The 14,533-nt window shown below is 39.4% G+C and overlaps 1 protein-coding gene and 1 long non-coding RNA gene across 4 annotated transcripts in view; one reads left to right on the forward strand and one right to left on the reverse strand.

Annotated features, from left to right (window-relative positions):
* The window catches only part of UBE2W (ubiquitin conjugating enzyme E2 W), a 73,363-nt gene extending 64,047 nt beyond the window's left edge, over positions 1 to 9,316 (reverse strand). For both annotated transcript variants that reach the window (XM_042973612.1, XM_042973610.1), the window contains exon 1: positions 9,215 to 9,316. In XM_042973612.1, coding sequence (XP_042829546.1) covers positions 9,215 to 9,316 — 102 coding nt within the window. The remainder of the gene's footprint in view (positions 1 to 9,214) is intronic.
* Positions 9,317 to 9,421: 105 nt separating this feature from the next.
* Positions 9,422 to 14,533, forward strand: part of LOC122234920 — a 61,329-nt gene continuing 56,217 nt past the window's right edge. For both annotated transcript variants that reach the window (XR_006212905.1, XR_006212904.1), the window contains exons 1-4: positions 9,422 to 9,526; positions 10,567 to 10,715; positions 13,638 to 13,695; positions 13,851 to 14,039. This is a non-coding gene — a long non-coding RNA (uncharacterized LOC122234920). The remainder of the gene's footprint in view (positions 9,527 to 10,566; positions 10,716 to 13,637; positions 13,696 to 13,850; positions 14,040 to 14,533) is intronic.

A 14,533-nucleotide genomic window follows, 5' to 3' on the forward strand; every position in this document is an offset into this window, starting at 1 on the left:
CCCTGTGGCGTGAAGTCTTTTTAAGTCTAAAAAGTTAAGTTGGTATGCCTATTTTAATTATGATAAAAGCGGGTATGTGAATAAATATTCTCAGTAACAGTTTATTAGGACCACAATCAACATTTTTTAGTAGTAGGGCTGCAATACAAATTGTCATCTGAAAAACAGCTTAACAGCTCCACTTGACTTAGAAAAATAATTTGAATCCAGCAGGATACTATCAAATCTGATAGGCTCTCACATTGGGCAACTTCAAGAAGAAAAAAAACAAGCTGCCATATTAATGCTATTAAACTAAATATGCCTCATCATATATGAAAGTGGACTCAAAATGAATCAAAGACCTAAATGTAAGAGCTAAAACTGTTAACACTCTCAGAAGAGAACATAGCTGTAATAAAGTGTAAATCTTTATGGCCTTCGATTAGGTAATGATTTCTTAGATATGACACCAAAAGCATAAATTTGACAAAAGAAAAAAAACAGTTAAATTGGACTTAATCAAAATAAAAAATTTTGTGCTAGCATGGATACCATCAGGAACGTGCAAACATAACTCGGAGAAAATGTTTGCAAATCACATATCTGATAAGGGGCTTATATTCAGAATACACACAGAAAAAAACTCGCTTACAACTCAATAAATAGACAACTTTATTTTTTAAATGGGCAAAGGATTTGGCTAGACATTTCTCCAAGAAATTTACCAATAAATGCAAGATGCGCAACATCCTTAGTTATTAGAGAAATGCAAATCAAAACCACAAGGAGAGGGGCGCCTGGGTGCTCAGTCGGTTAAATGTCTGACTCTTGGTTTTGGCTCAGGTCATGATCTCAGGGTTCATGGGATGGAGACCCGAGTCAGGCTCTATGCTGGGCATGGAGCCTGCTTAAGATTCTCTCCCTCTGCCCCTGCCCTGCTTGTGTGCACATGCACTCTCTCTGTCAAAAAAAAAAAAAAAAAGCAAAACAGAAAACAAAACAAACACAAAACCAAGGAAGTATCACTTCACATCCACTACGATAGCTATAATCAAGAAAATGGACAGACACTGGCCAGAATGTGTAGAAACTAGAACCTTTGCACACTGCTGGTGGGAATGTAAAATGGTGCTGTCATAAATGCCTAGCAGTTCCTTAGAAAGTTAAACACAGAGTTACCAAATGACCCAGCAATTCCACTACTAGGTATATACTTAAGACAAATTAAAACACTGCCAACTAAAAACATGTACATGAACGTTCATAGTGGCATTCAAAAAGTAGAAACACTTCAAATTGCCAGTTAACTGATGAATGGAAACAGGAAACAACCCAAATGTCAATCAATTGATGAATGGATAAACTGTGGTATAACCATAAAATGGACTGTTAGCCATAAAAAGGAATTAAGTACTGATACAAGCAACAATATGGATAAACCTCAAAAACATTATACTAAGAAGCCAGTTACAAAAGGCCACATATTGTATGATTCCATTTATATGAAATGCCCAGAACAGGCAAAAAGAGACAGAAAACAGATTAGTGATTTCCATCTGGAGGGGCAGGGGTGGAGAAGGGGAGTCGGGGAGGGGGGAAGGAATGGGGAGTGACTGCTAATAAGTAAAAGGTTTCTTTTGGGGATGAATTAAATAGTAATGATGGTTGTAAATATACTAAAAATCACTGAATTGTACATTTTAATAAAAATGGTAAGTTTTGGGGTGCCTGAGTGGCTCAGTCGGTTAAGCATCTGACTTTGGCTCAGGTCATGATCTCACAGCTTTTGAGTTTGAGCCCCACATCAGGCTCTGTGCTGACAGCCTGGAGTCTGCTTTGGATTCTGTGTCTCCCCCTCTGCCCCTTCCCTGCTCATGCTCTGTCTCAAAAATAAATAAACATTAAAAAAAAATTTTTTTTTTAAAGTTAAGTTTTATAGTATGTGAATTATATTTCAATTAAAAAAAATGCGAATGTGCCATTTAAACTGTTATAAGAAGTCAAAACATTACTTTGCTAATCCTCTTCAAAATTTGAGAATTAGTCAAGCATACATGCTAATTAGAAACCATACTTCTTCTCTCCCTCCTATAGTGTGGAAATAGGAGAGATCTCATTTGACACAGAATCATATAGGAAATCTGCTTTTTCCCATTGATAGCCAACACAGGAGCAAGAATCAGACAATTTTTTTAAAAAGTGAGTATCTGGGGGTGCCTGGATGGCTCAGTCGGTTAAGCATCCAACTTTGGTTCAGGTCATGATCTCATGGTTCATGGGTTTGAGCCCCGCGTCGGGCTCTGTGCTGACAGCTCAGAGCCTGGAGCCTGCTTTGGATTCTGTGTCTCCCTCTCTCTCTGCCCCTCCCCCGTTCGTGCTCTGTCTCTCTCTGTCTCAAAAATAAATAAATGTTAAAAAAAATTAAAAAAAAAAAAGAAATAGAAAGGAGTCTGTAGGTAAGTGAGCAGGGAGGGGAAAAAGATAGATAATAAGGCATTCTATGCCCTAACAGGGACTCTGGATTACAGGTGTAATCCCTTGAACATGGGTTTGAACTGCACAGGTCCACTTACATATGATTTTTTTTTTTATAAATACAGTAAAGTAATATAAATGCATTTTCTCTTCCTTATGGTTTTCCTTTTTTTCTCTAGCTTACTTTAAGAATACAGTATATAATGCACATAACATTCAAAATGCAGGCTAATCAACTATGTTATCAGTAAGGCTTCCAGTTAACAGTAAGCTATTAGTAAAGTTTTTGGAGAGTCAACAGTTATGTATGGATTTGGACTGCACAGGGGTCAGCACCACTAACCCTTACATTGTTGGAGGGTCAACTGTATATTCTGAGTAAAACGGGGAAACCACAGCAGGGATGCAAGTGCAATGACATATGACTTTTGTTTTGAAAGAATCTAAATAATGGGCTGAGAAAAGACAGTAAGAGAACAAGGGCAGAAGCAGGGAAATCAGTTATGAAATTGTTGATATAATCCAGATGAGGGATGACAAGGATTTCCATCAGGAAGTAATTCAGAAGACAGGACAAACAGTTGGATTCTGGATATATCCTGAAGGTAGAGCTGGATAGAATTTGATGTTGTTTTGACTATGGGATAGGACGAAACCAAGGTTTCTGGTAAAACAAATGGATGAATAAAGTTGTCATGTACCAATATGAAGAATACTACAGGAGAAAAAAAGCAGTTTCATACATGTTTACCTCTATCAATCTGCTTTTGTCTTAACCACTAACTTGACACACTGATTTCTGTGCAACACAGACATTCAGTAGTGAAACAGAACCTAAATCCAGGTCTTCTGATTCCAGATCCTATATTTTTTTCTAATGAAGTTTTATAAGACCTACTGAATGAAATTAGTTTTTTTTTTTTTTGAAGTTAGTTTTTATCAGAACAAAATAACTCAAAGGCATGCACCATTTGTTGGTGACCCAAAACCTGCATTCACAAATAAAGGCTATCAAATGAAGAATTATTAAAAATACCTGACAAACAGGAACAAGTATTGTGTAGGTAAAATTAAAGCAGACAGCAATGACACAAAGAAATAAAATTCACATAACAAATGTTTGATTTAGATAAATACTATGCGGAACTATATTTGCAGAAAGATGCCAGATCACCCCTACTTTTAAAATTCTCCTTGGGGCGCCTGGGTGGCTCAGTCGGGTAAACGGCCGACTTCGGCTCGGGTCATGATCTCGCGGTCCGTGAGTTAGAGCCCCGCATCGGGCTCTGTGCTGACAGCTCAGAGCCTGGAGCCTGTTTCGGATTCTGTGTTTCCCTCTCTCTGACCCTCCCCCGTTCATGCTCTGTCTCTCTCTGTCTCAAAAATAAATAAAAAGTTAAAAAAAATAATAAAAAAAAAATTAAAATAAAATTAAAATTCTCCTTGGGGTGCCTAGTTGGCTCAGTTGGTTAAGCGTCCAACTTCAGCTCAGGTCATGATCTCACAGCTCATGGGTTCGAGCCCGTGTCCAGCTCTGTACTGACAGCTCAGAGCCTGGAGCCTGCTTCGGATTTCTGTGTCTCCTTCTCCCTCTGCCTCTCCCCTGCTCATGCTGTGTTTCTCTCTCAAAAACAAACATTCGAAAAAGAATAATAAAAATGAAAATAAATTTTTAAAAAATTCTCCTTGATTAATAAAGACTCTTGGGACACCCGGGTGGTTCAGTCGGTTGAGTGCCCGACTTCAGCTCAGGTCATGATCTCACGGTTCCGGAGTTTGAGCCCTACATTGGGCTCACTGCTTGTCAGCGTGTCAGCACAGAGCTCACTTCGGGTCCTCTATCTCCCTCTCTCTGTTCCTACCCCACTTGTGCTCAACCAAAAATAAACATGCTTTTTTTAAAAAACTATCTTTGAACAGTAAAGACTTGCCATAGTTTTACTCAGCACACAAGTACATGCATAAAAAAATTCTTTTTAAAATGTGATGCATTAACTTTATATTATAAAATATGGGAATATTATCCTCAGCTATAGAAGGTATAAAATATTCTAGCAAATGTTTACTTCTTGACTATAAAGTGAAGTAACTGTCCCGATGATTTCTCTATAATGCCAAACTTGTTAACATATTAATAACCTACAACTTCATAGCATTAACAGATCTAATCACAGCTTCACCACACAGTGGCTACATAATTTGGGGTAAGTCACGTTCCAAATAAGTGATTACTCTCCGTCTCTACTGAAATGAAACAGGATTATCTGATTTTCATTTTACAAGGTTGGAATAAGAATCCAGAAAGAATGTTAAGTACACTTTGCAAAACATAAAAATTATGGCAAAGATAAACTAAGAAAATAAGCCAACTTTTGGGGGAATACATATATATAAATATGAATTTTAAATTATTCCTTTATAGGGCCTCAACCTTACTATTACAGAATTGCTTAAAAAAATTCTCAGGGGTGCCTGAGTGGCTCAGTCAGTTAAATGCTGACAGCTCAGAGCCTACAGCCTAGAGCCTGGAGCCTGGAGCCTGGTTCAGATTCTGTGTCTCCCATTCTCTCTGCCCCTCCCCCACTCATTCTGTCTCTCTGTCTCTCAAAAATAAACATTTTTAAAAATTAAAAAAAAAGATTTCTGTAAAATAGAATTAAACTATTTCAGAACTTGCTATAGTTAGAAACGCTTTTTGGTTTGCCAAGCAATGAACATTTGCTGTAATCACTATGCACCCATTTGAGACAGAGAAAGGTATTTTTCCTATTCCCGGGAGATCTATGGCCCATGGGAGTGAAAGAGACCTGAAAAGTTAAATAAAACACCCAAACACTTTAGGATAAAAATAGAAGGCATCTCATTAAGCAGTAATTGATTAACAGCTAAAAGAAAGTATCACAATGACTGCTTTGAAAGTTAAGATGATTACCTTAGTTTTATCCTTTACTCAAGTAACTCTACTATCTAGTTATATTTATCATTCACACAAAATACCTTCAATTCTATTCTGTTCCCCCTTTCCTTGGCTTCTCCTAAAAGCTCCCTGACAGCCCTGTTCCCAGCCAGATTATCCAATCAACCTTCTCAGATACTATAATTCTAGGTATATATACTCCCCAAGTTCCCAGTACCCAGTAAACCTCAAGATTCAAGATGAGTCAATTTTCTAACCTTTGATTATGCTGTAACCCTTCACATCAAATACTTATATGGAGTCCATCAAGGCAATGTGACTACTAAAAATGTCAGTAAGAGCCCATATTCTACCTCTCAATTACTACGGCCAGATTCTTGAGTAAAGAGCAGTGCAGTGTTGTGAATAATCCAAAATAATTTATTCTTTCTAAATCCTCTGAAAAGAAGCACCCATTCAAAATCCACCTGCTTCTAAATCTTAATCTCCTTCATCTAGCTAAATCAACAGTTAATAAATAAGTCCCCATTAGGTAAGAGAGAAAAAATGCACAAAATCTGCAAGAGTAATTTAACATTTCTAGAACTATCAAAATTAAATGTGGATCTACCTCTTTACTCTAACTCCTGCCAATGTTAAGCATTGCCAGAAACCCACCATTCTCTAAGAATGCTTTCTTAAAACATAATCTAACCATTATCCTGGTAATCTGTGACTTTGTTCTAGGAAGAAACAGTTGGAAAGAAAAAAAAATGAGAAAGAACATCTCAAAGGCTCAAATAAGTTTGAAAACCACAATTCTGCACTGTATACTGAAGAACAACTCTATCAATATGATAGAGGACAGCACCTCTAGCATTACAGAGGTGCCAGATGTACAGATCTGTACAGATGTGATACTCATCACCAATGTTTTATCTCATTCACCTTAGTACCTGATTCAAAAATTATTTCCTAGGTATGCCACCACCTGAGAAAAGGCTGGGAGGCACTGATAGGGTACAGTAAAGAAGTTAAAACCTCAACTTCAAAATATTCTCCAATGAGAAAATCAAAGTCTACTTGATGTTACTGATCCTAAAGACTTATTTCATTTTACCAAGTAATCAAATCCTACATTTGTCGAGTATTTATGTTTTTAAGACACAGTTCCTCTCACAGCTTACATAATCTCTTCAGCAGCAATATCCTGGTATGGGTAAGATAAAGAAATCTGAAAACTTTTTAGGTAAGACATGGTCAGAGCAGCATTTGTGTATAGTATCCTTTTTTCCTAAGCTGAGGATTCCTAACTGAAATCCTCAAAATATCCATTTCCTAACTTCCTTCCAAAGCACTAACACCTTCCTTCTAATATACTATGCAATTAACTTAAATATTTAGTTCTTATCTGTCTCCCTCAGCTAGACTATTATATCCACAAAGGCAGAGGTCCTGATCTGCTTTGGTTTATCTGCTTTATCTCCAGCACCTTGATCAGTACCCAACACAGTGGGCCCTTAAAAAATAATTGATAAATAAATAAACAAATTTCATAACTTGGTTGCAGTTTTATATGTAATCCAGTTTTTTGAAGAGTTAAATTTAAGGGGTACCTGGCTGGTTCAGTCCATAGAACATGTGACTCATGATCTTGGAGTTTTAAGTTTGAGCCCCACATTGGGTGTAGAGATTACTTAAAAAAACAAAATCTTTACAAAAAATTTTTTTTGCTATTAAGATGGTCAGGAAAAAATTTTGTTCACCAAAGACAGAATAAACACATTGAAAGTAGTAATGTGTTTCAGAAGTTTGATTTATCTATATTAAAATTATTTTTCTAGTTACTACCAGAAAACTTTTATCAGGTATTTCAAAAATACACACAAAAGGAAAGGTTTTATTTTAACTAAAATAGGAAACCTTAGTTTTCCATTCCTCTAATCAGAAGACACTAAGGAATAAAGGGTAATAAGATACTCAGAGGTAGTACTTGGGACACAGAAAAATGCAGTGGCAAGTATTTTTTTTTTTTTCTATTGCTTAAGTCGCCATGTGAAATCCAAGATTATCACCATTAAGTTCTGTACTGACTCAGTTCTGTACTTTTTTCTTTTAAAAACTGAAATCTGCCTTTTCCAGAACCCTGGAGTCTAAATCTAACCAATTAGTTATCCCTAGAATTCTCCGTCAAATACAATCTCACAAGTGTGGTGGATTTAACCTTAATTTTTAGTCTTAAAACAAACACTTTTAATCTTAATACAAATAATCTTAAATTAGTCATATAGCCTATCTACTGTTCAACTAGTGTTCCACAGTTCCTTTTTTGGCCTCAAATGACGAAACTTCTCTAACGTCTCTGGGGAGGTTGGTGTAAAGTATAATGTTTCCTCAAATTGTTCTTGTTTTTTTCCCTGCACCATTTTGTGACATCCCTTCAACTAGGAACGTTATATACATTTTTCTATTCTGAAGGAAAGTCCAGAGTGAGAAGCAAAAGTAAAAATATCCCACGGAAAATAAGTTGAAAGGGAACAGATAAGAAAAAGCACAGAAGTAAATGTGAAGCAAATATGTCCACAAAAGAGGAAGATGCAGAAAAGAGAAGAAAGAGTGATCTTGCCTAGAAATGAGAGAAAAAACAGAGGGGGGGGGTAGGGAGATTTGCTTATTCTTCTAGAAACAAAAGCACTAAATCCTTCTGAGAAAAATGTCAGTCTCTTTAAGATGATGTCAAAACTCTAAAAAGCACTCAGCTGACACTCCAAACAAGAGTTCTACCTTCTCTTCCTATCTACTTTCATTAGAGCTAGTCTTCATCTGTAAAATTAAATGCAGCTATAGATAACACAGTCAATCTTTACAAAACTGCAGTTGTGGTTGCCATCTTTGCCTGGAAAACAAAACAAAACACCAAACTCCATGGCTTGGGGAAAAAAAGAATGTATTAAGTTGGAAAGCCAGAAAACCATGAACTGCTAACTCAGGCAGCTATGACACGGGTTAATAAACGCCTCCTACCAAACTAAGATTCCACTGAAGACCTGGGGAAGAAGGGCAAAGGGCTGTAGCTTTACCGCGATCACAAGGGTGGGGCACCGTAGAAAAAAAATTTTGAGGGCGAGCTATCCCGGAGGTATAAGGGGGCTGGTGACTCAGATCTCGGGGAGACTGCATACTAGGCGGCAAATGATGTTGATGGACTAAGGGCAGCTTCGGGGAGAGCTACAAAGTGAGCTGCCGGACTAATGCTCGTTGAGAGTGCGAAGGCTAACAGAGGAAGATACACGGGGCAAAGGATTAAGAGTCAAAAGAGAGGAGAGCCGAGGGGCCGAATAGTCAGGGAAGCTGGGCGTGGGAGGCCTGAGCAGAGGCCGCGAGGCGCCTTTGCAGCCAGCCGCCTTCTCAGCTACCCCACACTCAGCCCCTCTCAGGGCCGCCCTTGCCCCAGTGACAACGGCGAAAGCAGCTGTTTCCGCTCGGCCGGGGACCGCGAAGAAGGCATCCCTGCGGCGGGCGGACAGGCCAGTGTGTGTGTGTGAACGACAGATGATTTCGAGACCACTGTCGCCGAACCAACGCCAAACTTCGCCCTTTTCCCCCCTCTTAGCCTTCTTTATCCCCCAACTTCCCGGCCGGCTGGTGTCCGCTTCGACCGACCGAGGACCCCCCTCCCCCGCCCTTCTTCTCGCCTTCTCTCACCCCTCCCCAACGTCCTGAGGCTGGGAAAGGACTGGCTACCAGGGCCGCTCCCGAGCCCGCCCGGGTGCCCCAGAGTCCCAGACGCCGCCCCTGACAAAACGCTTGCGTTCTCTCGGCGGCTCCCTCGCCCGCCCAGATGCTGCAAACTCCTCTCACCTGCATTGACGCCATGATGGAACCATCCCCCCAAGGCCGGCGAGGCCAGAGACGCAGGGGGCGGAGCTGCCGTGCTCGCGTCACGCCGCGGGGGCCCAGCATCCTGGGCGCGGGGGGCGGGGCCTCCGATGGGAAGGGGACGGCGGGAGGGGATTGGCTGGAGCGCTGGGCCTCCGTGGGGGAGGGGCAGGCGAGAGCACGGTAAATGGCGCTGTCGGTACTCAGTCATATCCAGTTCCCCGGCGTGCGCGGCGAGCTCACCTGCTGACCTGGTCGTCTAAGAAACGCCGCTCTGGTTCTGATCTCGCCATGGTGGTTGTTTTTTTCTTTCTATACCCCGAGATTTTGATGATGTCCAGTCCCGTGGGGTGTTCTTGTTTGTTTGTTTTCAACCACAGGTGTAGCGTTTACAGATTTTTTTTCCTTTCACGTGGCTTTCTCACCACCATGCCCACTTTCACACCCTTGGGGCCAGTTACCTGTGGGGCTGCTTTCTGGTCTTTACGGTCTGGAAAGCTTCTCATATTCTTAATTTGGGGGATAGAGACACAGATTTCTTTGTACAATGGGACAAGAATTGAGAGCAAAACAGCACTTTGGTATTTTAAAGTCAAGGATAGAGCTGAAACTTGCCTGAAAAGGGAAGTTTTTCTTTTGTTTGTGTGCTGTTGTATCCTCACTACCCCAGCCCCTCAGCTTTAAACTTCACGTGTATCAGTAATAGGGTTGTTAGGGCATTCACATTTGTTTATAGAGATTTGTTTATAGAGAGACATAATGTGCCAGTGCACTTTATAATTTACACTTAGAGCTTGTAGCACATCCGGACTTCTCTTCAGCTTGTTTCATGGTGGGCAGTTTTGTAGTCATTTGACCTGGGGATGTTTTTGAATAGGGAAAGCTGAGCATTCAGAATTTATTCTGGGAATGCACCAGTTCTGCCAACATTTATCAGAAGCCACAGTTTTAAAAGCTATCCCAAGACTGAAGATGTCATTGGTTTTTAACAGGAAAATGGAAGCCAAAGGCTTGTACCTCATGTTCTTTTAAAGATTTAGGTGGCTGATACATTGAATAGAATGTTTTTACTTTACCAGAAGGAAAGCTTAAAATCTATCGTTTTATTAACTTGGGCTCTTTTTGCAAATTTCTGTAAGATTTTAAATATAAGAGCAATGTAGGATGTTATTCTTCCCTAAAGATAGATCATTATGTTCTCTGAGAAATTCTCTAAAGTGTTTTCAAAAAGGAAAAAGATCTTTTAAAAAGACCGATTATTCTATAGAATAATATAAATGAATCATTCTTCATCACTGGAGAGGAAGTTATATTGATTTGCTTTTTCCTCTTAGAATTCCACCCTATTGCCAGAAATGGGCTGGTTTCCCTTTGTTGTGCAAAATGACTGTGTCCTTGAGGAATGTTTGGAGGGTCTTGGCAACCAGGAATCATCCAGAAGCATATCTGGTGTCAGCTCAGTTGTGCTGTCAACATTTCATTTGTAAGTAAAACCCATATATCCCAAGGAAAGAGGAAACTTTTCCAGATAAATTTTCTTCTGGAAATCTTTATCCCTATGATCTCAGAAAATTTCTCCAGAAGGTCAGGTTTTACCATCTAAAGTTTATTTTATTTAGCTTTTTTTTTTAATGTTTGTTTATTTTTGAGAGAGAGAGAGCATGAGCAGGGGAGGGGCAGGGAGAGAGAGGGAGACAGAAGATCTGAAGTGGGCTCCGAGCTGTCAACGCAGAGCCCGATGCAGGGTTTGAACCCAGGAACCCCGGAATCATAACCTGAACTGAAGTTGGCACTTAACCAACTGAGCCTCCCAGGCACCCCAAGAGTTAATTTTATTAAAAAGCTGAGTCTTCGTAAAGTATAAGTGACATCAGATGACCCCCACAAACAAAGCATTATGACATCAGCAGAACCAACAACCTGCCATGACATACTAATAAGAAAAGGAGTTACAGAATTCCTTACAACACTCCTCACAGTAAAATCAACATCTGGTCCTTTGGGTTATATGTATGTTAAAAAGGATCTTCATGGGAGGGATAAGTCAGTACCAACTATATCTTTCCTGGGAAATATTAAATAGTATATGCTTACTATCTTTTTCATTTTTTCTTTGATATATAACAGAAAGATCCTGATGTACTCAGGAACTAAAACAATGACTTTCAGATGGGGTGAAGTGTATAGTATTTCCAGGGAGCATGAAATCTTTTTATCTAAAACATTTCATTATACAGTGTTTGAAGACTAGGCTCACATATCATTTCTTTACAGCGTGGGACTTAGTATCAGATAGGCAAAAGGCAAACTATCTGACAATACCAAAAGTGGAGGAGGAGGTGAAGCTCTCATAAACTCTATAGGAGTGAAATGGGTACAATCCCTTTGGAAAACAGTTCAACGATAATAAAATTAAGATTTCCCATACCCTTAATGAACCTTTTTAATGGCACCATTTGCAATAAAAGATACAACAGGCATATTAAACCAATGCAAATGTTTAACGTTGTTGGAATCCTGATTCAAACCAACTGTAAAGAACATATTTTTAAGACAACTGGAGAAATTTAAACATAAAACGTATTTGATAATTTTTGATTTCCACGTCAATTACAAATGACCATCATGTTCAAGGAGGTGATTCTCCCTCATCTCACAAACTACCCTCACCTCCACCTCCCTAGAAGACAAAAGAAAAGAGGACATACACAAGCTATGTATGTGCCTGAGGTCTTACCTACCAAGGCAAAGGCAGAGCCTGTGATACAGAGGACTAAAAGCAGCTGGACTTTCTGGCAGAAAAAGGGAGGAAATATGGGAAACCAGAGTCTAGTAACTTGAAGAACCTACAAAGTGATCACTGGGCAAATACTGCAATATTGATAATATAATCTGACTTATGAATGTTTGAGTTCTAGTGATGCACTAAACTGGAGACTTAGGAGAAGTCCTATGAGAATATGCTTGTTGGAGTGTGAAGAGGTAGAATTGAGAAGTTTTCACTTGAGTCTGTGTCTCCACAGATGGTTTGTTCATAGTCTCCTACTGCCTGATCTCATCAAAGAAATGTAGGTAGTTCAGTAATCGTTAGCTTGTTAATTGGATGTTGGAAAAGACACCAGGCTGTGAATCCAATGCTTATAGTCTTATCCTACCTCTGTCATTAGTGAGCTTGGTCAGGGCTCTTAATCTCTTTGGGCTTATTTATCAGTAAAATGAGCAAGTCTGGCTGCATAATCTTGAAGGTTTCTTCCAGATTTCAAATTCCACGTACCTACTAGAGAAAATAAAAAATTTAAATGATATATCCAAAATACTATCTTAAAAAGTCTAAGATAAAATGCAATGGGAATGCTGTACTATTTTGAGTTAAAAAATCATGTTTATAAATATGTTAGGAATGAATTTGACTTCACTGCAATTTATATAGACATACTGGGGGCCTTAGTTAACAATTTTAAAATGCTAGCGTAATCCAGTTGAGCTACAGATGGGATTTAATAAAGTAGCAAAAATTCCAATATTCACAATTTAGAGTGATACTTTAAGATAATTTTTTTTAACATTTATTTATTATTGAGAGACAGAGAGAGACAGATCACAAGCAGGGGAGGGGCAGAGAGAGGAGGAGACAGAATCTGAAGCAGGCTCCAGGCTCTGAGCTGTCAGCACAGAGCCCTACATGGGGCTCGTACTCACAGGGCTTGAACTCACAGGGCTCAAACTCACAGGGCTCAAACTCACAAGCCACGAGATCATGACCTGAGTCAAAGTTGGATGCTTAACTGCCTGAGCCACCCAGGCGTCCCCGAGTGATAATTTAAGATAAGCATAACCCTGGGTGGCTCAGGCGGTTAAGCGTCTGACTCTTGATTTCAGCTCATGTCATGATCACAGGGTCATGGGATCAAGCCCTGTGTTGGGCTCCATGCTGAGCCTCTGCTCCTCTCCCCTGCTCGTGCTCACTCTTGCTCTCTCTCAAAAATAAAACATAAAAATAAATGAAGTTTCCTTTTAAAAAAAGTGTAACCCAAACTAGTCATTTCATGTGAAATCTATTAATAAAGGACAAAGAAAATTAGCAAAATAACAAATGGTTTATATGTATGACCTAATATGTATGACTTATTCTACATGTCAAAAATAGTTGATTCACATACATATTTGGTTTGTAAACAAAATTGTGAATCAAGAGAACTTCGTCTTCACTTTCTCCCCTTTACCTGTCCCTCTAGCTAGAATTCTTTTCCCCATGTCTACATTCCTTGAGCACATTCCTTGTTTGCTTCTCCCCTAAACCTCTTATCAAACATGTTCTTAGCAAGTTATCCTATTTTTTTTTCCTTTTTGTCCATGGACCCACTCCACAGAAAAATGCGCATACCTGTGAAATTTTGTATTTCAGGGAGTTACCTGACCTTCAGAAGAACTTCGTCCAATAGCAGAGGTGTATAAACCTCAAGGTAAGAACACCTCTACTGAAAAGGTAACTGTCATGATAGATAGCAGCTCAATCTCTTGACCTTTCAAAACCAGTTTATCCTTTATGTAGATATAATTTGATAGCACTTGCTTTCTTTTGTTCACTTGTGTATTTTCCTATCTTTCTGAAAAGCAGGGTCCTGTGTGAAAAGCTCCAGATTGGGAACCAGAGGAGTTGTATGCTTGCCTTCATCCTTCCCAGGGGTGATACTGAAGTTAGTTTACAACAGATGTGGCACAGGTGTGGCAAAGGTTCCAACCCTGCAGAACAGAAGCTGCTCAATGCTGGGGCAGGAGCCTGGATATTCCCTACCCGGTGGACCAGGTATCTGAAATTAGATTATAGGAAGATCTGGGGTGATTCAGAGGATTGAAGGATTGATTGGGGGTTTGAGGGAAGTGGCTATTTACTAACTACTACTGAAGTATTTCAGTGTTTTATTTTTTAGGGGGGTGGGTGATAGAAGTGTTCTAAAACTGGATTGTGATGATGGTTACCCAAGTGTATAAATTTACTCAACATTTTCAGCAATTATGTGTGAAGTTTATGGTATACAAATTATACCCTAAAGAGCTTTTTATTTCTATTTTTATTGGTTTTTTTTAAAGTAATCTCTATACCCAATGTGGGGCTCAAACTCATGACCCAAAGATCAAGAGTCGCAGGCTCTTCCAATTGACCCAGCCAGGCATCCCCTACCCCTCCCCCATAAAGCTATTTTTTAAAAAATAAAAGCACTTCAAGATTTTAATATATCCATACCAGTAAGTCATGGTTGGTCTTTGGACTGGTCTCCCACTAATGATATGAGATTGAAG

This window comes from Panthera tigris, chromosome F2, assembly GCF_018350195.1.
Source record: "Panthera tigris isolate Pti1 chromosome F2, P.tigris_Pti1_mat1.1, whole genome shotgun sequence".
NCBI classification, from domain to species: domain Eukaryota; kingdom Metazoa; phylum Chordata; class Mammalia; order Carnivora; family Felidae; genus Panthera; species Panthera tigris.